Genomic DNA, 27,470 nt, shown 5'->3' with positions numbered 1-27,470 from the left:
GGTTTATCCCGTCTCGGCTCCGCCCAATCCCGCCCGGTCTTTTCAATCCGGGCCCGCCCCCCTCTGGGGCCCCGTCTCCGCCTCACCCGGCCCCCGGAGGATCCGATCCGCCGCCTCCGCCGCTCCGAGAGTCTCGAGGGGGTCGCGGCTCCGCGGCGGCAGCCCCGGCAGCCGCTGATGGTGTGCCGGGGAGCGGCGGGGCGAGGGCGGATTGAAATGGCGGGCCGGGATTGGGCCCAGCGGAAATGGGCGGGGCACGACACGAAGGGTCGGGATTGGGTAGAAGCGGAGATGGGTGGGGCGCGAAAGGAAGGGTCGGGATTGGGTCGAAGCGGAGATGGGCGGGGCACGACACGAAGGCTCGGGATTGGGTAGAAGCGGAGATGGGTGGGGCGCGAAAGGAAGAGTCGGGATTGGGCGGAGCGCAGATGGGCGGGGCGCGACACGAAGGGTCGGGATTGGGTCGAAGCTGAGATGGGCGGGGCGGGACCAGGCGGGCCCGGATTGGCGGGTCCGGGCGGTGTCTCGGGCCGGGATTGGCGGGCCCGGAGGCTGTAGGGCGCGTGCGCGGGCGGTGGCGGCGGCAGTGCGGAGCGGCGGTGGGTGCCGGTGGTGCCGCCCCGCGGGCCCCGGAGCGCTGGTGAGCCGGGCCGGGGGGCGCTGGGAGCGGGGCGGCGGGCAGCGGTGCTCGGCCGCGGCTCCCGCGTGTCGGGCCGGGCCGGGGCCTCCGTTCGCGCGGGCGGGCCCGCGGCGTGTGGCGGGTCCGGGGGCCCCGGGCGGGGGAGAGCCGGTCGGACGCGGGCCCGGGCGGGCCGTGTCCCGGGGCGGGGGTGCCGGTGCGGGCCCTGGGCGGGAGCGGGTTCCCGTGCCGGCGGCTGCTCCCCGCTTGTGCCGGGCAGCGGCGGCCCCGGAGGCCGGAGCGGCGCCGAGCGGGTGCCGGCGCCGCAGGGGCGAGAAGGGCGCCGGCCGCTGCCCGGGGCAAGTGGGGGGACGCGACGGGCGGTTCGGGTCCCGAGCGGGACCGGGGTGGGGCCGGGATTTACTGGGGGGGGGAACCGGGCCCGGCTCCCGCGGGGGCTGTGGCGAGCGGGGCTGCGGAGGCTGGGGCTGAAATCCTGCTGGGCCTGCAGCGACTAAAGACCTCGGGCTGGTTTGGGATGTTCCCGTGAGCACGCTGTGTAACCCTGACGGTGCAAGAATAAAGTGTACTCCAGTGCAATAAAGCTTTCCCCGGGGGGTGGGTGCTGCCCCCAGTGCCCCGGGGCCGGTTCCTCCCCGCGGGAGGTGCCCCCTGCCCCCCCCCCAGTTCCCAAGCACTCCCTGCCCGGGGCCCTTCCCTGTCCCCATCACACACACACGGGCCAGAGGAGCAGCAGCCCCGGGGGGGGTTTCCAGCCCCCCCTCAAGCGAGGACTAAGTGCTGTGTTTGGGGCTGAACAGCTCAGTCCCGGGGTTCAGCAGCTCAACCCAAAAAAGAGACTAAGTGCTGCGTTTTCAGAGCTCGGAAACGGAGCCCAGTGCTGCGTTTCTGGGCCCGGAGACAAGCTGGGGAGGGGGGTGCGGGGTGTTGGGGCTCAGAACCAGCCCAAGCGCTGCCTTTAGGGGCTGGGAACTGGAGCCTGAGCAGCCCTTCCCAGCCCCCAAATGCCAGCTCTGGGGGTGGGGGGAACTGGGTGGGTGGGTGGGTGGTGAGAACGGGTGGGTGGGTGGGGAGGGCAGGGCCACGGGACCCTCACCGGAGGTGGGGGTCCGGTCGCGTTTGCCCCCGAAGCGCGGGACGCTGGCATGCACCAGGCCGAACTCAACGTCTGAGATAGTCTCTGGGCGAAACGGGGGCACCGAGGCTTTATTCAAGGGCCAGGCAGGGGTGGTATGTGAGTGATGACAGTGATTGATTTACGACCTCGTCACCAGCCCCCAGAGCCGGGGAGCAGCTCTGACTCCGAGCTGGGGGCCCATCAGCAGGAGGGGAGCGAGCCGAGCGTCCGTCGCCTGGAGCTGGCAGCAGCAGGGGCTCACACAGGGCTCGAGCGTCCATGGGGCAGAGCTGGGAGGAGCTGTAGGGCTGGGGCTGCGAGAAACAGGAGCGTCCGGTGGCTCGGCTGTGCCCAAAACGACGCAGGGCCGGGGCGGGACGAGGCGGGACGTCCATCGGCCGGAGCGCGGAGGAGCTGGAGCTGCAACGAGGCGGCGGGTCCGTGAGCCCGTGCGAAAGCCGAGCTGGAAACTGCGACAGAACAAACGCTGCCTGAGGGTCGGAGCTTCTCCCTGGGCCCCCCCGACCCCCCGGTGTGACCCCCCGACCCAAGCCGAGGACGCCCCAGAGAAGACTGAGCCTTCCGTGACAGCGGGCACAAAGCCCCGGCCGGAACCCAGCAGAACCCCCTGCGGGACGCGGGTTTGGGGCGGCGACGACGGACACCCCCCCGCACGGGACGGGCACAGAGCGGTGACCCGAGCGGCGGTGGTGACCGAGGAGCCCGGCCCTTAACGGGGGCGACTCCATCGCTCCCCGCAACCGCGTTTACCACATTCACGGCAAAGATGAGAGCCCGGAGCCCCCGGGTACCGCCGTGCCCAGCAGCCGGGGCTCCCGCCTCGGCCGGCAAAGGGCCGAGCGTGACGGCGGGGAGAGAGGGAGCGAGAGAGCTCGTCCGTCGGCCGGAGCGCCTCTTACCCGGAGCGGGCGGCACCGGGAGCTGAAATCGCACCGGGGGGCTGGAGCCGCAGCGATGCGGGGCTGGAGCGTCCATCGGCCGGAGGAGCTGGAACGAGCCGGAGCTGTGCTGAGGCAGAGAGGGCAGCAGCCCGGGTTCCCCTCAGCCGGAGGAGCTGTCGGAAGCAGCAGCAGCAGCAGCAGCAGCATCCCTTCCCCGCAGCGCCCAGCACCGGGAGCGCAGACGCCTCCGGGCCGGAGCCGGGGCCGAAGCGCCGAGCGCGGGGCTGGAGCCGAGCTGGGGCCGAGCCGGAGCGTCCCTGAGCGGAGCTGGGCCGGGCGGGAGCTGCAATGAACCGCGTGGGAGCCTCGGGCTGCACGGCCGGACCCGGCGGGCAGAGGGCCGGGGCCGGGCAGGGAGACGGGGCTCCCCCGGCCCCAGACCCCCCCAGCCCCGGAAACTCCCCCCCGGAACCCCCCCGGCGTCCCTCACCTGGGCTCGGTGCTGCCGCTCCCGGTCCCTCGCCGCGCTTCGCCGCCCCGCCGGGCCCCGGCTCCGTGGCCGGGAGGGAGACGAGGCCATGGCTGCCGGGAGCCGCCGCCGCCGCCGGGAGACTCGAGGGGTCGCGGCCCCGCTGCGGTAGCCCCGGCAGCCGCTGTGGGTGTGCCGGAGAGAGCGGGCGGGGGCTCCGCAGCGAGGCCGCCCCCGGTTCCCGTTCAAGCCCCTAAAGCCGGGAAGGGCCGCAGCTGCCGCCGGGACCGGCCGGGCCGGGCGCTCTCCGGGAGCGGGGCTGGGAGGGAGAACGGGGCGGGACCCCGGAAACCGCGACTCCTTCCGGGGTCAGGGCCCGCGGGGTCGGAGTGAAAGGGCGGGCCGGGATTGGGCGGAGCGGCGCCGGGATGGGGCGTGGTCGGATTGAAAGGGCGGGCCGGGATTGGGCGGAACGGCGCCGGGATGGGGCGTGGCCGGATTGAAACGGCGGGCCGGGATAGGCCGAAACGGCGCCGGGATGGGGCGTGGCCGGAGTGCAAGGGCGGGCCGGGATTGGGTGGAGCGGCGCCGGGATGGCGCGTGGCCGGATTGAAAGGGCGGGTCGGGTTTGGGCGGAACGACGACGGGATGGGGCGTGGCCGGATTGAAAGGGCGGGCCGGGATTGGGCGGGGCGGAGATGGGCGGGGCCCGGGTGGGCGGTGCCCGAGAGTGTAGAGCGCTTGCGCGGGCCGGCGGCGCTGTCAGTGTGGAGCGGCGGCCGTGGGGAGCGGACGTGGAGCTGCTGCTGCTCCGCGGGCTCGGGAGCGCCGGTGAGCCGGGCCGGGGGGGCGCTGGGAGCGGGGCGGCGGGCAGTACTGTCCGGCCGCGGGCCCCCTGCGCCTGACCGGGCCCGAGCCGCTGTGCGGGCGGGTTCGCGGTGTGTTCCGGGGGCGGGAGGCGGTCGGGGAGGCGCGGCCCGGGCGGGCGATGCCCTGGGACGGGGGTGCCGGTTGGGTCCGTGCCCGGCGTGACGGCGGGGTGCCGTTCTGTTGGCCGTTCTTCTGTCGGGCGGCGGCCGCGACACGGGGCGGGTCCCCAGCGGGGGTCGGGTGGGGGGTCGGGGCGCGGCCGGGCTGCGCTGGGGGTTCCCGGGCCCGGCTCCCCGCGGATGGGGCCGCGAGTGGGGGGGGCCGGGGGCGCGCTTGGGTGTGAAATAATAATAGTGTAACTAGTACTGCTAATAAAGCTATTACGTTGTTTTATTATAATAATAAAAGTGTAATGCAGAAAAATAACTGAAACATTAAGTGGAATAAAGTGCACTAAAGCTTTCCCTGTCTGGGGGTGCCCCCAGTTCCCCAGCACTCCCTGGGCTGTGGCCCCCTTCCCCCACGGGCCGCAGCAGCCTCACGGGGGTTTCCAGCCCCCCAAAGGAGGATGAAGGGTTGTGGTTGGGGCTGAGCAGCCCGGCTCAGTCCTGGGGTTCAGCTGCTCCAAACCTCCCCCCAGTGCTGTGTTTGGGGGCCTGACAACAAGCTGTGAGGGGGGGCTGGGGCTCAGAACCGGCCCAAGTGCTGGCTTTGGGGACAGGGAACAGGGGGCCCAGCAGCTGCTCCCAGCCCCCAAACACTGGGGTGGGGGGGGGTATCAGGGCTGTGGGACCCTCACCAGAGGTGGGGGTCTGGTTTTATTTGCCTCTGCAACATGGGATGCCAGAATGCACCGGGCCAACCTCAACCTCTGAAATGGGGGGGGTGGGAATGACAGCAACACTTTATTCAGGGGACAGACACAATGGGACAGTTTTGATAGCTGAGTGATGACAGGGATTGACTGACTACCTTATCAACAGCCCCCAGAGCTGCTGGGAGAACACGGAGGCAGCAGGAAGATGTAGAGCTGAGGCTGAGCTAAACACTGCAGGGCTGAAGCTGAAACAACGCAGAGCTGGAGCCGTAAGAAAGTCTGTGAGGTGAAAGAAAGAGTGGGGGGTGGGAGGGGAAACAGCACAGGCCGGGAGCTGAAATCCTGGGGGTCAACACCTACTGTAGGGGAGGAGCTGAAATCAAGATGGAAGGGCTGGGGCTGAACTCACTGCTGTGGGGCTGGGGCTGAAGAACGACTGTGGCTGGAGCTGAAACACCAAACCTGGAGCTGAAACACCAAACCTGGAGCTGAAATAAAAACTGTAGGGCCAGAGCTGAAATCACTCAGAGCTGTAATAAAGATGGTGGGGCTGGGGCTGAAGAATGACTGTGGCTGGAGCTGACATACCAAACCTGGAGCTGACACTGAAATAAATCCCTCAGGGCCAGAGCTGAAATAAAAACTGTAGGGCCAGAGCTGAAATCACTCAGAGCTGAAATAAAAACTGTAGGGCTGGAGCTGAAATCACTGAGAGCTGAAATAAAAACTGTAGGGCCAGAGCTGAAATCACTCAGAGATGGAATAAAAACTGTTGGGCTGGGGCTGAAATCTCTGCTGTGGGGCTGAGAATGGAGCTGAAATACAGAGTGTACGGCCAGAGCTGAAATTACACAGAGCTGGAATAAAGATAGTGGGGCTGGGGCTGAAATCACTGCTGTGGGGCTGGGGCTGAAATACCAAACCTGGAGCTGAAATAAAAACTGTAGGGCCAGAGCTGAAATCACTGAGAGCTGAAATAAAAACTGTAGGGCCAGAGCTGAAATCACTCAGAGATGGAATAAAGATGGTGGGGCTGGAGCTGAAATCTCTGCTGTGGGGCTGGGGCTGAAGAACGACTGCAGCTGGAGCTGAAATAAATCCTTTGGGGCTGGAGCTGAAATAAAAACTGTAGGGCCAGAGCTGAAATCACTCAGAGCTGAAATAAAAATTGTAGGGCTGGAGCTGGAGAATGACTGCTGCTGGAGCCGAAATAAATCCATCAGGGCTGGGGCTGAAATAAAAACTGTAGGGTCAGAGCTGAAATCTCTGCTGTGGGGCTGGGGCTGAGATGTGACAGAGCTGGAGCTGAATCACAACTGTGGCTGGAGCTGACATACCAAACCTGGAGCTGACGCTGAAATAAATCCCTCAGGGCCAGAGCTGAAATAAAAACCGTAGGGTCAGAGCTGAAATCACTGAGAGCTGAAATAAAAACTGTAGGGCCAGAGCTGAAATCACTGAGAGCTGAAATAAAAACTGTAGGGCCGGAGCTGAAATCACTCAGAGCATGAATAAAAATTGTAGGGCTGGGAATGGAGCTGGAATAAAAGCTGTGGGGCTGAAATCACTCAGAGCTGGAATAAAAATGGAAGGGCTGGGGCTGAACTCACTGCTGTGGGGCTGGGGCTGAAGAACGACTGTGGCTGGAGCTGAAACACCAAACCTGGAGCTGAAATACAGAGTGTAGGGCCAGAGCTGAAATCACTGAGAGCTGAAATAAAAACTGTAGGGCCAGAGCTGAAATCACTGAGAGCTGAAATAAAAACTGTAGGGTCAGAGCTGAAATCACTGAGAGCTGAAATAAAAACTGTTGGGCTGGGGCTGAACTACAGCTGGTGGGGCTGAAATGACGTAGAACTGGATCTGAAATAAAAATGTCAGGGTTCGGGCTCAAATCTCTGCTGCAGGGCTGGGACTGGAGCTGAAATACAGAGTGTAGGGCCAGAGCTGAAATCACACAGAGCTGGAATAAAGATGGTGGGGCTGGGGCTGAAATCTCTGCTGTGGGGCTGGGGCTGAGACGTGACAGAGCTGGAGCTGAAGAACGACTGTGGCTGGAGCTGAAATACCGAACCTGGAGCTGAAATAAAAACTGTAGGGCCAGAGCTGAAATCCTCAGAGCTGGACTAAAGATGGTGGGGCTGGAGCTGAAATCTCTGCTGTGGGGCTGGGGCTGAGACATGAAGAGCTGGAGCTGAAGAACGACTGTGGCTGGAGCTGAAATAAAAACTGTAGGGCTGGAGCTGAAATCTCTGCTGTGGGTTCAGGCCGAAGAACGACTGCGGCTGGAACTGAAATAAATCCTTCAGGGCTGGAGCTGAAATAAAAACTGTAGGGCCAGAGCTGAAATCACTCAGAGATGGAATAAAAACTGTTGGGCCGGGGCTGAAATCTCTGCTGTGGGGCTGGGAACGGAGCTGAAATCCAGAGTGTAGGGCCAGAGCTGAAATCACACAGAGCTGGAATCAATATTGTGGGGCTGGGGCTGAAATGACTGATGTGAGGCTGGGGCTGAAGAACGCCTGTGGCTGGAGCTGACACAACCACTGTAGGGCCAGGGCTGAAATCCCTGCGGTGGGGCTGGGAGCAGAGCTGAACTCCAGACTGGAAGGGCTGGGGCTGAACTCACCCCGAGCTGGAATCAGGACTGTAGGCCTGGGGCTGAACTCCCTGCTGAGGGGCTGGTGAAGAACCAAAGGCCACAGAACAGGAGTTGCGATGAACATTGTAGGGCTGGAGCTGAAATGTCCCTGGGCTGGAGCTACAACGATGCAGGGCCGGCCCCGGGCTGCACGGCCAGACCCGGCGGGCAGAGGGCCGGGGCCGGGCAGGGCCGTCCCCAGCGAGACCCCCGGGGCTGGGGCTCCCCGGCAGGGCCCGGCCCGCGCCCAGCAGCCGCCCCCGGCCCGAGACCCGCCCGGCCACGGCCCCGGCACCCCCCGGCGTCCCTCACCTGGGCTCGGTGCTGCCGCTCCCGGTCCCTCGCCGCGCTTCGCCGCCCCGCCGGGCCCCGGCTCCGTGGCCGGGAGGGAGACGAGGCCATGGCTGCCGGGAGCCGCCGGCGCCGCTCACCCGGGCTGTGCCTGGAGCCCCCGACCGCCGCTTCCTGCCCGGCGCAGCCCGGTCCTTCTCCCGGTTCCCTTCACTTCCCTTCCCTCGCCCGGCCCCTTCCGACCCTCTCGCCCCGCCCCTGGAAACGTCGAGCCCCTGCTCCCAGGCCCAAGGTGCCAGCCCCAAAACACGAGGAGCGCTCTGATCCTGCTGTTTTCTTCCTGCTAGTAGTGGCTTTCTTTTCCAACTTTTTATTCCTCATGTGGCGAGATGGAGGACAATATACATCTGCTTCCTGGTCTAAAACAATGACTCTCAAGATAAACAGTACCCGATCTGTCAGAGCACAAGCAGACAAGCTCTTAGGTGTATAAAATATCTATGTGCTCTTTAATACTGGTTCATTTTCCTTTTTTTTAAAACTTGGTTTTCTTCATGCTGCTATTCAAAGCTGCTGTACTTCTCTCAGCAGTGCCCGCAGTGTTATAAAGCCACTCGGAGGCGTAGCTAGCCTAGCCGGGCTACGGTGATCATAGTTTTCTGGAGGCGGCACCAGAAAACTCATCTCTTTGACCTCTGGGTTCTTGTATTTGATGTTGGGGAGCCTGGGCTGCACTTGAAAGGCAGCGTTAATCCAGCCTGCAGCTGCCAGACCAAGACGCCGATGCACAGGCTTCGGAAGAAAGGAAGTCGAGGTTCAGCAAGGAAGGCAGCCAGGCCGTGACGGCGTCGGCCGTTGGTCTAATGGCAGCCCTTGCTGCAAAATCCTCCACGAGAGGCGTTTTTTACTTCCTTTTTGGTGAGAGGCAGGAGCCAGGCGAGCACCTTGTGGCCGCTGCTCCATGACCTGCTCTCGGTGAGGGTTCCTGACCACAGGCATCCCGCTCAAGGCCCCGGGGAAGCGGCGGCTGGGGCCCGGTGCCGCTTCACACCTTTGACGCCTCCATCCCTGAGGTGAAGGCCAAGAGCAGAGCAAGCCCCGGGGCAGGAAAGACCTGGGGTACGGCCACAGCAGCAGCCCCACTCGCTGCCGGGGTGGCTCCGGCCGGTGTGGCACCGGGCAGAGCCGCGGCCGGGCACCAGGGCGGCTCCGGACCCGCCAAAGCCCCGGGCGGTGCCTCAGACCCGAAGCGAAAGCGAAAGCAGTGCTATCATGCGGGCGGGTTCGCCTAACCTCTCGGTTCCCTCTCTGCCTGGAGACTGATGACACGTCAGGCAGTCCTGTAGTGCGATTGGCCCGGCGCGACAGAGGTTATAAAAGGCGGCGGTGAGCCGGACGGACTAATCTGTGCGGGAAGCGGAGCGGAGCGGCTGGCCGCTATGGAGCTGGCGCTGAAGGTGGGAGTCCTGGTGCTGATCGCGCTGCTCGGCCTGGGAGAGGCGGATGGTGAGTGCCCGGGGCGGTGCTGGGGGTAGTGGGGGGGGCGGGAGGTGCTGAGGGGTTCGGTACCGGTTACTAGTGGGGGTGAGGGGGCGGCTGTGAGGGTCCTGATACCGGTACGGTTTGGGGGGGGGGGGTGTGTGGAGGTGCTCTGAGGGGCTCGGTACCGGGGAGGGGGGGCGGTGAGGGCCCGGTGTGAACCAGGGGGGGAGGTACTGTGAGGGTACCCGTTACCATGCTTGGGTGGGTGGGCACTGACTTCTCCAAGGTGTGCCCGCTGTAGCTCTCCTTCTCACTACCCCCTTACCCCTCTCTCCAGAGGCACCGAAGGTGGAGGTGTACTCCCGCAAGCAAGTCGTAGAGGGAGAGGAAAACACCCTCAACTGCTTCGTGAGTGGTTTCCACCCTCCGAAGATTGACATCACCCTCCTCAAGAACGGGGAGCCCATGAGCAACGTGAACTACGCTGACATGTCCTTCAACAGCAAGTGGCACTTCCAGCGCCTGGTATACGCGTCGTTCATTCCCAAGAAGGGCGATGTCTATGTCTGCAGGGTGGCCCATTCCACCTTCACGGAGCCGCAGTCCTTCCGATGGGGTACGATGTGCCTTCCTCTTCAAGCTTTGCTGCCGTTCACATCCAGAAGGCAGTGCTTGTTAATTTATATCCACGGTGTCTCTGTTCCCCTTCTCACGAAACAGGGTGCTATAATGGGGTGGATTTTGAAGGTCTTGTGTTATTGGTGGAAAATTAACTTGGTTTTGGCTGGGCTGCTGAAAAGGCTCTGTAAGTGGGCTCTTTACCCACGAAAGAGTTCGTTACTAGCAGACAGGGAAGACTCGCCTTGGTGTTATCTGTAGGTTTTGGGTTATGCTGTGTCTGATGACTCTTAGCGAGCGCTCTGACCTCTTTCTAGGTGAACTTGCCTAGAAAAAGATGAGTCATGCATTGATTTTTGGCTTTATATTTGGTGAATATAAAGAAGGATGTAGCAGTACAGACTGATCGTGGTGACCCAGCCTGCTGCAGCAAGCAGACAGACAAGCAAGGGCAGCTCTCCAGTTACTGCACTGAGGCTGTTTCCAGCAGGGGTGGGCTTGTGGTGATGGGTGAGAGGGGGTGCTATTTGCCCTGAAGCCTGACGCTCTCCCCTTCTTTCTTGCAGATGCAGACTTCTAAGCTGTGTCTGGGATGATCATGGTGAGTTAAACGCTGATGCTCCATGCTGTGCTGATAAGGGGAATGTGGACTGCTTCATGTACGAGGAATTCTGCAGCTTGCAGAGTTGAGGAACAGAAGCAACCACCCCCCAAAAAATATAGTGTTGCTGCTGATTGGGAGCAGGGCTGTTCCCATACCCTTTCTACCCACTATTTTGGCCAGTTCTCAGCCATACCTGGCCTACAAGAGTCTCCTTTCCTCAAAAGAAGGAGCCCCTTGGAACAAAACTTCCCCACGTGTCTGCCAGATATCATTCAGAGTTGTCACAGGTCCTCTAGCACTCCTCCAGACCTTGTGGTGCTATCCTCTGTCTGGTGAGGAGGAAGTTGCCATACTTGGAAAGCCCCGTGACTTGGTAGGAGGCAGGCCGGTTAACTGTGGCAAGCAGCGTGTTGGCTCGGTAATGTGATATTTATGAGGCGTAAATCATTGTCTTGCTGCCAGATCAGAAGCAGTCTTGGTTCACTGGTGTCTCACAGTCCGAGTGCTCCAGGTTCTTCAAACTATCTGGGCCTAACAGATCTGGATTTAGCAATCGGGTTTAACCGATTAAACTAGTTTAACCCTCGGCAGGGAAAAGAAAACTAAAGATGTGTGGTCTAGCTGACATAGTTGCAATACATACCCTGGTAGAGGCTGGATAATTATTAACTGTGCCCAGGACAAGCCTTGGCAAGACCTCACTTGAAATGCCCTCCACATTGGACCAGAAAAATATTCTTGATGGCTTTTAGACAGACAGCATCATGAGTCAAATGAACTTTGTAAACCAGAAAAACTCTCCTGGGCGCTTCTTGGGAAGATCTAGATGCATCCGAGTCCTCTAACTGTCGCTGTCTAATGCTGCTTTCCCTCTAAAGCTCTCCAGACCTTTCTTGCCGTAGAGCAGTAAATGCTAGGAGGGATGCTGGGCTTCCAGGGACAAGAGAAAACAGAGGTCAGTTGACCATCTTTCTAGTGGGGGACAACAGAAGAAGATATGCTCTTAAATTTGCAGAAGAAAGGCTGAGGGGTGATACTGGGGGCTGGAGAAAGGTTCAAGAGATCTCCCAGAGCCAGAAACGGTTGGACTGGAAGGATGTTTAGAAGGGATGCCATAAGTGCTGAAGACTTGCTTCAAACTGCTGCTTGAGACGAGATGCTGAGGTGAAGGGACCTGTGATTTGATACAGTACAGACATTTCTAGGTAACAGCTCTGAAAAATTAGATATGGTCACTCTTCTAGTTTGTGTGGACTGCGGTGGCTTCGGTGGGACGTCAGTGTGAAGGTCACTGATGGTGAAGGATGCCAAGCATTGGTGACTTCGCTAGAGTCTGGGACCAAGGATTTACTGAGCTGTGATGGAGAAGTTGAGAGCAGGATAAAGGGGGAATATCTGTGCAGCTCGTGCTTGGGGTGGATGGAGAGCAAGGATCATTTTGGCAGAGGATTGCTTGTTGAACCCTGAACCCCCACCGAGGAGGGGATGGAAAAGCAGTTTCTGCAGGATTTTTAACTAAATATAACTGGAAGATGGGTCTGTCTGTCTGTCTGCAGCTGGGACTCTGCAGTTGGAGTTCCCTTGTGGAAAACACATTTTTTTTTCTTTCCTAAAATAATTACAGTTGAATGTGCGAACAGATTAACTGATGTCAATCTCCTCTCCCCCATGCAGGTGTGAAGAATTCTGCCTTGCAAGTCAAAATCTTCTTGAGCTTCTGTCCTTTTTATTCACATCAGTAGGCATGGTGATGTTGGGTTGGTTAGTTTTCCAACTTTAATGATTCTATGATTGTATTCTTTGATCTCACTTGTGAATATGATAAACAAAAGCAATAGTCAGAGTTCATTCTCTATAACGCTTATCGTTAAAATATAATTTCACAAAGAAATACGCGAGCTAGGCTTTTTTTTTGAGCACATAGCTATAAATGTCCATGTTACTGATTAAAAAGTAATTTTAGCTCTTCAGTGCTCTGAATTGTAATGGATTTTTATGTTAATAAAATTGGAGGACTTTGGTGTGGTCCTTAAAATGTTTCTTCACAGTCATATGACAACCTGAGCTGATTTCATGGGCTCCAATGGCCACTGGGTTGTGCGTGGAGCTGGAGGGGGACAACACTGTGCTCAGCTGCACTTTTCTATCCTGCTGAGAAGGTGCAGGAACACTTTTCCATCAAAAAAAAAAAAAAAAATTAAAGGTTTAACTGGTTTATGTGGGTGTCTGTCTGGCCACAGGCTCCTGTGTGACTCTGAAGGGAAGGCACAAGGTTTAAAAAAAGGGGACAAAGTGACCTTGGGGACACTTGGGCAGGATGTGGTGCCCACTTCAAGGGGGAGAACTCCAGCTGATGCTTCTTGGGGGCGCGTGGTGTAAAGCTGGGGTGAGGGGAAAGAGACATGCGTGTCAGTGACTTTAATTTCTGGTTTTCTCTTCCGCAAGTAGCTGAGTCCACAGAAAAGCCACGTTGGGGGCCGGTCTTCTACTCGGTAGAATCCATCAGCCTGCTTTTATTTAATGAAGAAATCAGTATAATTGCTTGATGAGCAAGGAGGAGGATCTAATGAGTGTGGGTCTCATATATGTTCCTGGCAACCCAGTGGGTGTGATCTATCGCACGTCTCTTCTTGGCTATATTAGGATTTGCTGTGACTGCTGTCGCAGAACACACACTTCACATTTTGAGGGAACTTGGCTCATTTCATAGCTTTTTTCCATTATAACGTTTTCTGTTAAGGATTAGGAAAACCCAAACTACTGCAGTTCCAACACCAAGGTTGGAGATTGCTGGGGTGAAGGGACTGGATCCCTTTCTGCTCATCTGAAGAGTGTTCAAACGAGGAGAGCTGGTGATGCCATGCCCGGGTGGTCATGCAAAACAGTCATCACCCAGCGTGGGATGGTGGGACTCGCCGGAACCACCACATGGTTCAGCCTGCAACGCCAGCCACACTATAGAGAGCAGCCAGGGACCGTGCCAGCCCCTGCAGTGGTCCTTCTGTGGTAGAAGATGGTTTGGGAGGGAGGAAAGGGTTTGGGTTCCTCCTCCAGAGACCCCAGCAGAGCAGCGCAGCCTCCTGTGAGAGCCCGACGTGGCTTGAGTCACAGACCATGTCCTGGCTTCCTCCTCTTCCACTGAAGTGCCTGCCACCACCTCAGCTTCACCTTTCCTATCCTCAAGAGCATCAGAGAGTAATGGCTGGGTGCATCACAGCAACAGGAAAACCTCGTCCTAATTAGGATATGAGTAGAGTCCACTGCAGAAGCTGAAGACACTGTGGCACAGGCAACATGAGACAACCACGTCTCCAAAGGAAACTTACAGCAATATCTCCCCACACCAGGGAAGTTGTACTGATGGCATCTGTTGGGTTTTTGTGGTCTTTCTTAGGAAATGTTTTGACGGCGTATTCAAAAATCCCCCCCTCTGGGGGAGAACGATGCATACAAGTCCCAGACAATGGCTAGTTTTGATTAACATCTGAATTTTGGGACCATATCTAGAAAAAACACACCTCTGTTTTATCAGGGATCCTTGGGGTCCAGCTTGGTGGGGTCCAAAGGTACCCGGGGTGTAGCTGCACTGCTGCTGCTGGCTTTTCAGCAAAAGTTCCCAGGAGATGGAGTTGATGAGGGCTATCTTGGCAAATTTAAAGCATGAAACAAAATAATATATATATAATATAAATACAAGCAATTTTGCTGCAAGCAAACTATTTCCTGAGTCAGCCAAATACTAGTGGTTTCAGGAAATCGACTTCTAGGAGAACAAGTTAGGAAAACTTTTTTTGAAGACCAACTTCTTCAACGTCACATCTCTTTGGACTTCTTAAAGCTTTTTAAAATTCCTGCGTGGTAGGGAGAAAAGCTGAAGGAATGGGGTGCAAGAGGAGGGGGGAATCTTTCAAGACATACGGCTGAATGCAGACACCCTCTGAGAAAAGTGGAACCAAGCGAGAAATGCTGCGGCACGCCCAGTCCCAGCTCTACCACCACAGCTCCAGCTCTGTGGGAATGAGTTTGCGATCTGCTCGCTCTCCGGCAAGAAAACCACAGTATGTTTTTGTGAAAATGTTCATGCAGTCTCTGCATGAGGAAGGGTGCACAGCCTTGACTGCTTGGGGCATGTTCAGCTTTGCTTAGGTATGTGCACTAGGACATCTTTCTTCTGGGACATGCAGAAAATCTGAGCATGGAGGAGACTAGGTTGAGCCCTCACGTGGCTGTATCTCACCTGTGTGTCCTGCTGGGCTGGACTTGTCCCATTTGGTGATCACAAACTGCCTGGCAGGATGGTTTGTTCCCTCCGCAGCACAAAGCACGTGCCGTCTGAAGGGGATGGCGTCTGGCAGGCAGCTCTGGGCTCCGATCCAGCAAACGGTATGGGAGGAGGCAAAATCAATACAAGGAGATGCTGTCATCTTCTCACTACCTCCTCTTTTGCCCCCACCTAGAGAGAACATGAATACAGAACATCTTCAGGGGAACTCGTTCCCCCCATGGGACAGAGGGAAGGAGTCAGGATCGGGCAGTGAAGGAGGCTACAGTGTGAAGGCTTTTTTGCCTCACCTTTTTGCAGAAGCTGGAAAAGATTCAGATGGCACAGGGTGATGGCAGGAGTGGAGAGGACGGAGGCCATCGGACGTGGCTTGGCTCTGCCACTGCCTTCTCCTGGGCAAGTCAGCCACAGATGCTGTGTCCTCCATGCCCTCAGCTTGTCACATTATACAAGTAATGGGGTTACACATGTTGATCAGAGCTGTGGAGGGTTTCCAGAGGAGGTTGAGCATTAACACGCCCCAGACACCAGTGTTGAAATCCATGGTGCAGCCGGGACAGCCCCACTCTTGGCCCAGCTGCCATTTTGGGGTGCTCAGCCGAACGCAAACAGGCACGGGGAGGTGGCAGCGGGGTCCGGGAGCCCTCATGAAAGGCAGTTTGCAACCTGTATGGCTTCACTTGCTTGAACGACTCGGGGCGGGGCAGGAGACAGCCCTGGAAATGGCCGCCGTCCCCCGGGGCACCGTGCTTCTCCTCAGCGCCCACCGCCCCTCAGCTTCCCGCCGCCGCCCCTCAGTTTCTTCCCGCCGCCGCTGCCCCCTCAGAGCTCATCGTCGTGTCGCGGGCCGCGCCCCCCCCCCCCGTCCCCGCTCCTCACCGCCCCCGCTCCTCAGCGTCCTCCGCCCCTCAGCGTCCTCCCGTCGCCACCGCCCCTCAGAGCTCCTCCTCCCGCCGCCGCTGCCGCCGCTTTCCGCTACGATGTTTCGGGGCCACCGCGCCTGGTTCTCACAGAGCGTCAGCCCGGGCCCCCGGGAGCTGTGGGGTGAGGTGTCCCGGCGGCGTTCCGGGGATGAGCCACGGAGGGGGACGGAGCTGACACGTGCCCTCGGTGGGGCTGAGAAGTGGGGCACCGGCCTCAGCCCTCAGTGGGTCAGAGCAATGGCGGCACTGCCCTGTCACCCCTCAGCGGGTCAGAGCAATGATGGCATTGCCCTGTCACCCCTCACCCCTCAGCGGGTCAGAGCAATGGCGGCACTGCCCTGTCACCCCTCAGCCCTCAGCGGGTCAGAGCAATGGCGGCACTGCCCCGTCACCCCTCACCCCTCAGCGGGTCAGAGCAATGGTGGCACTGCCCTGTCACCCCTCAGTGGGTCAGAGCAATGATGGCACTGCGCCGTCATCCCTCAGTGGGTCAGAGCAATGGCGGCACTGCCCCATCACCCCTTAGTGGAGCAGAGCAGGGCTGAGCCCCTCACAGCAGGGCAGAACATGGGTTTGGCAGGTGCCCCCCAATGTTGGGGAAGACCAGGGTGCCCCCACACAGAGGAAGAGTCCAGAAGAGTCCTCAAACGGGGCAGTGGGAGACCCATCCATCTTCCTCCTCATCCCTCTCTTACCCCTGCAGTGGCTGGCGGCGGGGTGCTCACCCACCAGCAGGATGCTGACTACCTCTTCAGCAGTGATGCTGCCCACCCGGACACCCGCAGGTTGGCTGTGACCCCCATGTCACCCCCCATGCCAGCAGCACCCTCCATCTGCTTGCACAGATGCCCATGGCCCCGTTTCACGGTCATGATGAGCCCTCTCCATGTGATGTCTGTGGAGAATGAAAGATCAATGAAGGTTTTAATGTATTTAAAGTATTTAATGGATGCTGACATCCTTTAAAAGTGCCTGGTACACGTCTGCCGGGGTTTTACAGCTTAGGGGAGTCTGAGAACTCACACCCATGCTAAACCATAGCTAGACAAAACAGAAAATGTCTGCAGAAACCATCCACGTGTTAGGCTGGCTTAACTCCGATGTAAATTAAACTAATTGTGCTGGTTTCCTGGCTACCTTTGAATTGACCTACTGGAAAATTCAAGGTCTAAAATAGAGGCGACACCATCCCCAAGGAAGGAAGCAGGTACTAAAAAGCCAGTGTGAGCTAACTTCGAAAGCAAGCGTGGCGGTAAAACTGGCTGGAAAAGGGCTGAATTGCTATTTTCCTTCTGCTTGCTTAATATAAAAAAAAAAAAACAGAGCGCTCAAGAACATTTGTACAAATATGAGGAAAGGCTAACCAGGGTCTTCCTCCAGTTAGTGACTATTTATGGATATTCAATATCATGTAAATATATTGATGTGAAAGGGAATGGCAATGTTTTCTCGCGGTGCTCTGCAGCAGGCTTGGCTAGGCTGGACTAAGCGGCTCCTTTTAACACATGATTGCTTAAAACTAGCTTAGATTTTTGAAATCCTTCAGCCACCTGCACCAGCTTTGGGAGGGAAATCCCGAGAAACCAGAGTAACAACCTTCCTTCCGTCACAGCATCCTGCTGGACTGGGTTGTTTCCCCGCACGAATATATATATAGTTATATATATTCAATGTATATATTCTGATTACTTACTTGAAAAATTTAATCATTATCCATACCCTTAAACCTGACAAACAATATTTAATTCCTCTCTAAGGAGCACGGTGAGTGCTTGAGCATCCTCCACCCACCCTTCCTCGCTCAGGGATTGTGCCGTAAGCCTGAGCAGGGCCAGTGGGGTTAAGAAGAAATAAATAAAAATCACTTTTTTCCCCCCTCCCTGAAGAACCGCTCTCATCTCAAGAGCAGGTTTTGGAGTGGTGCCATTTAGTCCCTAAAAATACGCGTTTACCTGGTTCCCGGTGTCCTTCCTCCAGGCTGCTTTCAGGAGGTGCCAGCAGCCAGGACTGTAACAGGACATTGCTGGTAGAGTGTCATAGTTAGAAAATTACAGAAAATTAGGTGCTTTTGGCAAAAATGTTGGAGCGGGTCAGTTTTAATGACAATATCCCTTCAAACTTTTTGTGGTTTGGGTTTTTTTCAGGCTTACCTTTGGAATCCAGCTGTCTTTTTCTCTTCCAGAATACACGAGAGCCTCGATTACTTGGAGGGCAGAGCTACAGTCTTTCACTCCCGTTACCTCTCTGTGTGGGGGAGCACCGACGTGGGAGCAAAGCCATCGGTGGTTCTGGGCCACTTTGTCCTGCCACCTGCCTGCCTGCAAGAAGGTTGAGGGGGAGAAAAAAAAAAATAAAAATCAGGGTTTGGATCCCCTGGGGGTTCCCCTGTGACCAAAGTATTTTGGGGGTGCAAAGAAGAACCTCCAGGTACTTCTGCTCTAGGTGGAGGGAATTTCCTTCTACTGGGAGTGATTCTTCTTCCCTGGAGGCTGAGGATGCTCTATCTATATTTTCCACCTATAATATTCTCCATCTATTATCATAGAATCACAGAATGGTTTGGGTTGGAAGGGACCTTGTAGACCATCTAGTTCCACCCCCCTGCCATGGGCAGGGACACCCTCCACTAGCCCAGGTTGCCCAAAGCCCCATCCAACCTGGCCTTGACCACTGCCAGGGAGCCAGGGGCAGCCACAGCTTCTCTGGGCAACCTGTGCCAGGGCCTCAGCACCCTCACGTTACTGATTAGATATGAGGAAGAAATTCTTTATCTCCCCTCTTTCATTTTAAACCCATTCCCCCTTGTCCTGTCACTCCATGCCCTTGTCACCAGCCCCTCTCCAGCTTTCCTGTAGCTCCTTTAGGGACTGGAAGGGGCTCTAAGGTCTCCCTGCAGCCTTCTCCGGGCTGAACCCCAACTCTCTCAGCCTGAGGTCTCCATCGCAGAGGTGCTCCAGCCCTCGGATTTTCTTTGTGGCCCTCCTCTGGACTCGCTCCAACAGCTCCATGTCTGTCTTGTACCAGGGACCCCCGAGCTGGACGCAGCACTGCAGGGGGGTCTCAGCAGAGCGGAGTAGAGGGGCAGGATCACCTCCCTCGACCTGCTGGTCCCGCTGTTTTTGATGCAGCCCAGGACACGGTTGGTTTTCTGGGCTGCAAGCGCACACTGCTGGCTCATGTTGAGCTTCTCGTTAATCAACACCCCCCAGGTCCTTCTCCTCAGGGCTGCTCTCCATCCATTCTCTGGCCAGCCTGTAGTTGTGATTGGGATTGCACCAACCCAAGTGCAGGACCTTGCACTTGGCCTTGTGGAACTCCACGCGGTTCGCACGGTCCCACCTCTCCAGCCTGTCCAGGTCCCTCTGGATGTCATCCCTTCCCTCCAGCGTGTCGACCACACCACGCAGCTCGGTGTCGTCAGCAAACTTGCTGAGCGTGCACTCGATCCCACTGTCCATGCCACTGACAAAGATGTTAAATAATACTGGTCCCAGTACGGACCCCTGAGGGACACCACTCCTCCCTGGTTTCCACCCAGACGTCAAACCGTTATATTGCATCAGCGAGCTCCTGCCGGGGCTGCCGAGTGCATTTGCTAGCACCCGCAAAAGGCAGGGGCTTGCACGAGCAGCGACTTCCGCACAGCCTTGTTATCTGAGACTCTCACAGTCATTTATTTTTTTGTTCATGGCAGAAATCAGAAGGAAAATCGGTCGTTTTATTTGGGAGCAGGCGGATGATTCACTTGCAGAACAGGTAAGATGAGAAATAGCTCCTACAGGAGGTGTAGCTTAAAAAAAATAGCATTTGTATGAACCACAGGGACCCTGGTTGACATCCCAGACCCTCAACCCAAATACGGGATCAAATCTTCTTGTCCTCACGTGTCCCTCCCAGCCCGACATCCCAGGGGACGCAGCACCAGACTGAGCGCAGGATTTTCTCCCTCACCCAGACACTCAGTTTCCCTGGCGCGTCCTTCCAGGGATGCCGATCGCCACGGCCTGTCACGCAGCATTTTCCTTCCCCGTGTAGCTCCGAGACACACTGCCCGCTCTCTTCTCGAAGCAACTTCTCAGTACTTTTGAAGCAAAAGCGTGATTACATTCAAAACTTTATTCTAAATTACGCTTGAAATCACAAGTCCTAAAAATACCACTCTCTTGGACCACGTCCCTACTATTTTGCGGGGTACCCAGGGCACAATTTTAACCGTGTTGATACTCACAGCCCAAGGAAAATCTGACGGACGAACTGGAGGCGGCGAGAAAAGCCTGTGAGGAAGAAGCGGAAGAGGATACGCTGGACCTGGCCGAAAGGTATTTTCCTGCCCTCGGTGGCAGGATTTGGATGTGCCCCCCACATTTCAAGAGATCCCCAGTGTATAGGAAGTAACGCACAGATTCTTTTCCCCCGACGACACAGCAGTGAAGAAGAAACAAGCTCCAGAGCTCCTGCCCAGGGCAAATTTCCATACCATGCCCTCCGGGAATACCCGATGAATAACATGGTGACAGGTAAAGTTCAGCGTCGGTAGATATTTTAAGAGTGGAAAATATGCCTGAAAATGGAAAATATGCCTGAAAACAACCGCGGATGAAGCAGGGATCCCCTCCGCGTGCTCCTTGCTTCCTCCTGATACTTAGAGCAGCGGAAACGCTGGGGGTGTGACAGGAACCGCTCCCTTCCCCTCCATGCTTTGCGTTTTCCACCGTCCCAGTCTGAGAAGAGGACAGCTCCTCCAGCAAGACCTCACGTTTCCCTTCGTAGGCTACGCCTCTGCTCGTGACATGAAGAAATATGACGGAGAGCTCCGCGATTTTATTCCCGGCACTTCGGGCTACACGGTGTATTGGATTCAGAACGAAATTAACATTTACACTGATGTGAAGACTAAAATGAAGAGAAAATTGTAAGTAACAGGTGGCTGTTGGCATCAAAAACTTATAAATAGCTGTCAGAGAGCTATTGGTTGTGTTTTGAAATCCAATCCCAGAGAAGCTGAGATGCCTCCTCACTCGCTCTTCTACAGATCGATGGTTATTTTACCCATCGGTCTGCGTTCTCCCTGTGTTCTAGTTAAATAGCGAAGAAATTGGTGTGGTATCGAGCTGCAAATTCTGAGTTAGATCTCCGCGGTATGCGGGGGAATTTATAAATTATCCCTGCTTGGCTTATCCTGACTGCAGCTCAGCATGTTTGATGTATATTTAAATACCTGGCTACACTTAACTGTAAACATTTTCTTCAAGTAAGTATTTAAAAAAAAATTCCACAGCAAACTTAAATATAGACATTTCTCCTCAAACCACAAAGCCTTTGTCTTTTTATTTGTACAGAGGGACTCAGGATATGGCTGCGAAGTAATTTTCCTGGGAGGGACACACAGAAGCGTCCTCGCAGGGAGAAGTCACCCCGCGACACAGCAGCACCCATGCGTGGTACACGCACACCAGTGGGACCCGGCGCCGTCGCGGGGCTGGCAGGACAGGCAGGGGCTGGCCCGGGATCTCACACGGGGAGCTCCGTGGGTTTGCAGAGGTTTTGAGCGCAGGGCTCCAGACCTCCCCTAAGCAAAACCCACCGGAGCTGGTCACGCAAGGCGCGGGGGAAAAGTCAGGGACCCTCGCCCAGCCGGGGTGCCAGGAGCGCTGCCTGCCCTTGCCAGGGCACCCTGCCCGCAGGTCAGGGTCTCCTCTGCCTCCAAAGAGCCTCTCCATAGCAGGGCGGTTTTGGGGGGCAGCAGTGAGCCCCAGAACTCTTCCCATCCTTGCTGCACCCTGGGGAAATTGTTGTATGGAGCATCTCGCTGGGGGCAGGACAAGCACAAACTGCACCCGGGCCCGGCTCCACAGGAGCTTCCACCCAACACAGTGCTCTGCTCGGCCCCATTCACTCCCCTCATACAACAAAAACCAGCGACAAGACTTTTTCCTTTCATTTAAGCACTTAAAAGTGACCAGCGCAGTTATAAAAAGCAAATTTTATTCTGGCACAGCATGACCCCCGTGCTGTCCGCTCGGAGGAGGCACAGGCAAACCCCACCCCGGAGGCGCTGAGGAACTCTGGCAAGCTCCGAGGAGCCACCACAGTTGTCCTCTCCTGGTGGCGTACCACAGGACAGCCTGTAAAATAACAACTTTGCACCTCGCACCCCAAACAGCCAGGAAAGAACCCAAAAAGATGCCAGAAAACACGAAGGTGTTGAGTCCTCCTCACCTTCCGAAGCCTTGGACACCTGTATTTGGGATGCGGCACCCTGAGGAACCAGCCCTCCCTCCTCATCCCTGCGGACGCAGGCTTCCAAAGACCAGGCAGGCTGAGATGTTTTCCCTACTTTTATTGGAAAAGTGACATACAGCGACTGACTCAGAGCGCTCCTCGGGGCGTTTTGAAGTTCATCCCCACCGTGGGCTGCGTCACCTGCAGGTTGGACAGGCTGCCGAAATCCTGGAAAACAACACGGGATGGGGAGATCGGTTACACCGCGCTGCCTGCCACCTGCACAAGTGCCCAGAGCGCCGAAGCCTTCGGCCAACACCATCAAGCCCCTCAGGGCAGCAGGATCGCTGCTGGGGACATGCCACCGGCCTGGCACGGGGACAGCTGGGGACACTCACCAGGAGCTTCAGCATTTCCTTGGTGTCTGGGTCCACTTCGATAATCTCCTGGTCGAGGGCAGAAACCTGGGGATGGAAGAGATAGATGCAGTTCGATGAGGCCCCGCACGTCCCTGCTGCCACCAGGGTGTCCCCACGCGGGTCCCATCCCACCACAAACAAGATCTTGCTGCCTGTCGTGGGGAAGGACTCTGGCAACGGAATGAGCCAGGAGGACCCCGATGGAGTCCAGCTCTCCTGCCAAAATGCTGTGAGAGGCCACCTGACGGGAGAGAGACCCCGTACGGGGAGAAGAGCCGGCGTCAGGTCCACAACTTCACCAGACCTGGTGGTCGCCACTGACACACTCATCCTGCGCCACGAGAGCCCGACCACCGCGGTGCCGGACAGCAATGCCAACTGACCACCTGGGCTGTCCCACCCCAGCACCTGAAGTCTCCTGCCCTGTAAGCCCAGAGCAACCTCCTCCAACCCCCTCTGGACCCCAAACCTTGATCTCCGTGTGCCTCCTTCCCCAAGAGGCTTTGTCACACTAGTATTTTTGTAAGAAACTGAATAACGCAGGTTCGGCCAACGCTGCATCAACAGCTACAGCACGGATGCTCCTTCCCTGCTCGGGGTCCCTCCAGGGGGGACCTCTCCCACCAGCACCACCTCATCCTGCCTTCAAAACTTAGCTGGAAGGTTACTACATAAAACACACGGACAACGGCCTCAGGTGGTTCCTCCAAGCCTCTGACACCTGCTGTGCAGGTCAGCACTGTGCTGACACCTAAAATCTGGGGCGTTGAAGCATCTGTGAGAGGATACGCACAGAGCCGACGCTGTTTCATGCATCATCTCTAGCTGTTAGGAGTGAGGGAGTCAAACCGAGCCCTGGTCTCTCGCAGAGAGAAGCGTCACCTTGCTTTGGGCTACGAAACCAAGGCGGAAAAGCAGCAAGGGCATTCCTGAGGCAGATCTCCATGTGGAGAGGGGGGGGGGGACAGCACCAGCCCGCCTTACCGCACTGCCAAGGCTCCCACGACATCCCACCATCCTACCTGTTCCTCCCACATCATTGCTAAAACGACCTTCCACGTAACCAAACCCCAGCACTGATGATTTAGGAGAGCTGAGATAACAGATCCCAGCGGTTTTTGGAACACGGGAAACGCTTTTGGAGCTCCTCTCCTTGCGCTATCAGCGACCAGCTCACGGGTGAGACCTCAACCCCTCGCGAATGCAGGCTGAAGACAAGACAGGGTTTCACCAATTCCCTCTTCAGCGACATCTGCTGTACAGCAGGTTTTAAGCTGCTCTGAAATACCTTCCTGCACCCCACGAAATTGTTTTTGTTCTTTTTTTTTTTCTCATTTTGCCCAAAAAATCAAGGAGGGACACACAGGAAGTCAGCTGCTCCTCCCAGCCCAGTCAGCGGTTTTGGAGGCAGCGTGCCGAGAGGAGGCCTAAATCTGCCTCAGCCCTCCTTGACCCAAACCCTCCTCAGCTCCTCCTGTCTTAAAGAAATTTGGAGAAGATGCCTTGAGGCAGGACAGACAGACGCCGAAGCAGACACTCAAGCGCAGCCAGAGCCTCACCTCGGGGACGTAGTTATCCCTCCTCTCCCTCTCCTCCTCCTGCAGTTTGATGGAGATGCCTCGGACGGGGCCCCTCTGAATACGCTTCATCAGGTGGGTGACATACCTGCGGGACACACAGGACCATCCAGGACTTCCTGATTGCTCCCAGAGCTCACGTCTCCCAAAATCGCAGCAGGTTGAGGAGACGGACCTCCCGCCGGTGCCCCCGGCGCTGTCCCACCACCGACGTCCCACCACCTCCGAGCCACGTCAGGGACGGCCAAGTGTCCGACAGCAACAGGGTTTGGGAGGGAAGGGACGGACCCACCCAAACACGGGAAAGCTTTCGGCGTTCCTCTCCCTGCACTATCGATGACCAGGCCACGGGCGAGACCGCGATCACTTTCGAATGCAGGTTGCGGTAATTCCCACCCGTGTCCAAACCCCCCGCACCCAACCGCCAGCCCCCCCCCCCCCCGCCTCACCCCGCGATCTTGTTACGCAGCTTCTTGCTGGGGATGATGGCGATCTCCTCGCACACCCGCTTGTTGGTGTGGAAGTCGTTCCCCAGGCGGGTGTAGTACTTCTCGATGATCACCCGGGCGGCCTTCTTCACCGTCTTCGTTCGGACGCGTCCCTGGGCGGGTTGGAGGCGAAGGAAACACCGGTCAGGCCCCGCCGGAGGCCCGCGGCCCCTCAGCGACAGCTCTCACCCCAGCCCCGCTCCCCAAGCCCGCCCGCTCCCCGCCGCAGCCCCTCGCCCCGCTCCTCCCCGCTCCCCAGAGCCGCTCGGCGCCCCGGGCGGAGCGGTCCCGGCGGCGGATGGCGGCGGATAGCGGCGGAGGGCGCGATCGGGACCCACCATGTTGGCGGCGGCCGCGGAAAGAGAGCAAAGGATGCCGGGAGGCGCGCGGGGCCGCCGGGAACCCGCGACGCCCACAGCGCCCCCTCGCGGCTCGGAGGACGCATGAAGCGGTGGAGGGGCGGGGCTCGGTCGCGGGGGCGGGGCTCCGAGGGGGCTCGGCTTGAGGGGCGGGGCTCCGAGCGCTCCCCCGGGTCCTAGCGCCGGCCGCAGGGAGCGGGCTGGGTGTCCCAGGGGCCGGATCCAGCGCTGGTCCCGGAGGCCTCAGGACCGCTCTGCACCCCCCACCCCCCCCCGGGCTGCAGCAGCCCCCGTGCAGCCAAGGAAATAATTTTGGGGAGCACCAGCGGGTGCCAGAGGAGCAGGCAGAGGCCTCCCAAACTCACAGCACCCCAGAGAGGGGGTCCAGCCCCATGGGAGCATCACCCAGCCCCATGAGATGACAGCTGGGGGGACAGAGACAAGAACAGGGGCAGGAGGAAGGAACCCAAAGCTCCCCCCGCCACTGCAGCGGGGACAGACAGGACCCCTGGAGCCCATCACCCCGTGGAACACCCCAGCAGGGTGTCAGCCCCTCCCACACCACCTCATTAACTCACTGCTGTGAGCATTTGAGCTTTAATTGGCATCTGAAACCACATCTCCAGCAGGCTCACCTATAGCATCCATACGTTCCCCCCCACCATTGCCAGCATGAGGTTCAGCTTCTCCCAGCTATTTCCAAACCCAGAGCTGAGGATAAGAGACACCACCAGCCTTCCAGATTGTGGAGATCGTGCACAAAGTACACAAGGCAAGGAACACAGGAGATTTTTTTTTTTTGCTGCAACGTGTTTATTATGTGCCAAAAACTACACCACAGCTTACTCCACGCGTCTGTAGGAGAGTGCAGTCTTGCCTGCATATACTACAATGAGGTAGAGACTTCACACACAGCTTCACGAAACCCCACAAAGAGCAGCTGGGATATGCAACAATGCAACATCAGCTCAGCAGGAGAGAAAAAAAAAAAAAAGAGGGAGAAATTATGACACTGGTTCTTTGGCACACAGCTTCCGATAGAGGGGAAAGTAAAAAAAAAAAACAACACAACAAACAGAAAATAATTAAAGTTCTCAAATCCCAGCAGCAGCATTTCAGTCGACTGCACCATTACTCTGTACGTTTCATAAAGGAAAAGGAAAAGTACTTGTCCCCTCTAAGAGAAAGGGCTCCTATGAACCTTCATCTGTCCACCGAAACGCAGCCCTTTTTTAGCTAGTTACAAAAGAAAAGTAAGTCCTGTGACTTTGTGTGATTAAAAACCTCTATCAACCCCCCTTAAGTGCAACTTAAAAAAGTGCAACAAACTATTTAAAACTATATACAGCAGCTCAGAGATCGTTTATCCGGTCCAGTTTCAAATCCAAAAAAAAAAAGCCCGTCCTGTTCTGTTGCAAACCCCTCGATTTACAACTTTCCACCAGCAGCCCCCAGACACAAATTGCAATAATGTTAAAAGCTGCCAGGAAAGAAAAAAATCTCTCGTTTCAAACGACTTAAAAACTGTTTAAGAGTGTAAAAAGGAACTGGTAAAAACCCTCGAGCGTAAAATATGAAATATGATTTTGGTTTAAATGAAGAGCAAAGTCTCCTTGTTGTTACAGTAAAAAACGCCAGCTGAACATTCAGTTTATGCCGTTCAGATGGGGGTTAAATGAATGGAAAGGCACTGTATGGCAACTGCAAAAAAATGGAGCCAATGAGACCTGCATTATTACCATCAGTATTGCAAGGAATGTAAAAAAGCGCCTTTAATAAATAAAAAACCTAGGTGAAGGCATCTGCATAAACACCTTCTCAACACGTGGCCCTTTTTTTTTTTTTGCTTCTCGTCAGCAAACTAGGAACCAAAGTCTGGGAACTGCAGAATCACTTGAGGGGCGCTCCCCCCCCCTCAAAAAACCCCCCAAACAAAACCCGACAAAATTCACTGTGCATTAGTGCAGAAACAAAAAGACCAGCAAGTGCAAACGTGAATGTAGATTTTTTTTTTTCCCCATTAGTCCTCAGGAAGCGCGTTCCCAGCCTGGGTCTGGCACCAGCAGGCACGCTCGTGCGCTCTCCACTTGGCAGGTTAACAAAAGGACTTTCTCCTGCGCCTGCGGCGGCCTCCGAACCTCGGCAGCCTCTTTAGCTGGAGTCTCTGTTCTTCTGGTTGCGCATCAGCGGGCGGTGGTGACGCAGGACCTCCATGGAGTGCTGCCAGTGCCAGCAGGAGCGACAGAAGTACTTGAAGCAGATCTGCAGGGAGAGAAAAGAGGGGCAACGCTGTGAGGCGATGCCGTGGGGCTGGGGTTTCGAGGCAAACGGACTGCGGGGGAAGCAGCAACCCTCCCCTCCCTGGTTTCGCAGCCCACGCCAGCACAGTGGGTCTTCCAAGCGGAGGGAGGGAATGCCAGCAATGCTGCTGGAGGGCGTGTTGTGCCCAGCCCTTTTAAGTAGGTTTGGAAATCAGGACCGGGGCACTGGCTGGCAGCAGCCAGCCGGAGGCACTTGCAGGCAGGGGCTGCGACACCTCTGCCCAACACCCAGGCAGGGAGAGGGCAGCAGCCAGGCTCTGGCAGCGCTCACTGTGCTCCCGCTGCCATCAGAGCGGAGCATGCTGCTGCTCATCTCCCATCGAGACTCCACAGGAAGCCACCGGACCCTGGCAAGCTCTTTTTGCCTGCAGCAAGTGGAGGTCAGAGTCCCCGGGGTGACCGCACTCCAACTCCCAGACTGTCACGGC

At 57.1% G+C, this 27,470-nt stretch overlaps 4 protein-coding genes and 1 non-coding gene across 14 annotated transcripts in view; 2 read left to right on the top strand and 3 right to left on the bottom strand.

Moving 5' to 3' along the window:
* The first annotated feature begins 9,102 nt into the window (after positions 1-9,102).
* B2M (beta-2-microglobulin) overlaps positions 9,103-27,470 on the top strand; it is a 78,161-nt gene continuing 59,793 nt past the window's right edge. Inside the window, exons 1-4 of one of the 2 annotated variants that reach the window (XR_012837492.1) lie at positions 9,103-9,253; positions 9,567-9,845; positions 10,414-10,448; positions 12,126-12,216. Coding sequence is in view for 1 of the 2 variants with exons in the window: in XM_075764856.1 (XP_075620971.1) it covers positions 9,187-9,253; positions 9,567-9,845; positions 10,414-10,427 (360 nt within the window). In the remaining variant the exon portion in view is untranslated. Of the gene's footprint in view, positions 9,254-9,566; positions 9,846-10,413; positions 10,449-12,125; positions 12,503-27,470 lie in introns of those variants that run through there. The other variant, XM_075764856.1, reaches the window with a different exon arrangement.
* On the top strand, positions 15,714-20,742 carry TERB2 (telomere repeat binding bouquet formation protein 2). Its single transcript, XM_075764858.1, has 7 exons — positions 15,714-15,777; positions 16,360-16,441; positions 17,839-17,984; positions 19,333-19,412; positions 19,887-19,975; positions 20,085-20,173; positions 20,427-20,742. Exons 1-7 carry the CDS (start codon positions 15,714-15,716, stop codon positions 20,570-20,572), a joined length of 696 nt encoding a protein of 231 aa, XP_075620973.1. The 3' UTR covers positions 20,573-20,742.
* On the bottom strand, positions 21,980-24,818 carry RPS17 (ribosomal protein S17). Its single transcript, XM_075764855.1, has 5 exons — positions 24,701-24,818; positions 24,324-24,475; positions 23,857-23,962; positions 22,277-22,342; positions 21,980-22,106 (listed from the first exon to the last, which is right to left on the bottom strand). Exons 1-5 carry the CDS (start codon positions 24,701-24,703, stop codon positions 22,026-22,028), a joined length of 408 nt encoding a protein of 135 aa, XP_075620970.1. The 5' UTR covers positions 24,704-24,818; the 3' UTR covers positions 21,980-22,025.
* Positions 24,124-24,255, bottom strand: LOC142603578 (small nucleolar RNA SNORA71). The gene has a single exon (XR_012837520.1). It is a non-coding gene; the product is annotated as a small nucleolar RNA SNORA71 (small nucleolar RNA).
* The window catches only part of CPEB1 (cytoplasmic polyadenylation element binding protein 1), a 42,072-nt gene continuing 40,112 nt past the window's right edge, over positions 25,511-27,470 (bottom strand). For all 9 annotated transcript variants that reach the window (XM_075764584.1, XM_075764585.1, XM_075764586.1 and 6 more), the window contains one exon: positions 25,511-26,983. In XM_075764584.1, the coding sequence (XP_075620699.1) occupies positions 26,873-26,983 (111 nt within the window). In that variant the 3' untranslated portion in view covers positions 25,511-26,872. The remainder of the gene's footprint in view (positions 26,984-27,470) is intronic.

The sequence above is a fragment of the Balearica regulorum genome, chromosome 12, assembly GCF_011004875.1.
Source record: "Balearica regulorum gibbericeps isolate bBalReg1 chromosome 12, bBalReg1.pri, whole genome shotgun sequence".
Lineage (NCBI taxonomy): Eukaryota > Metazoa > Chordata > Aves > Gruiformes > Gruidae > Balearica > Balearica regulorum.
Note: the sequence above shows the minus strand (reverse complement) of the source record. Positions and strands in the feature narration are given on the sequence as shown.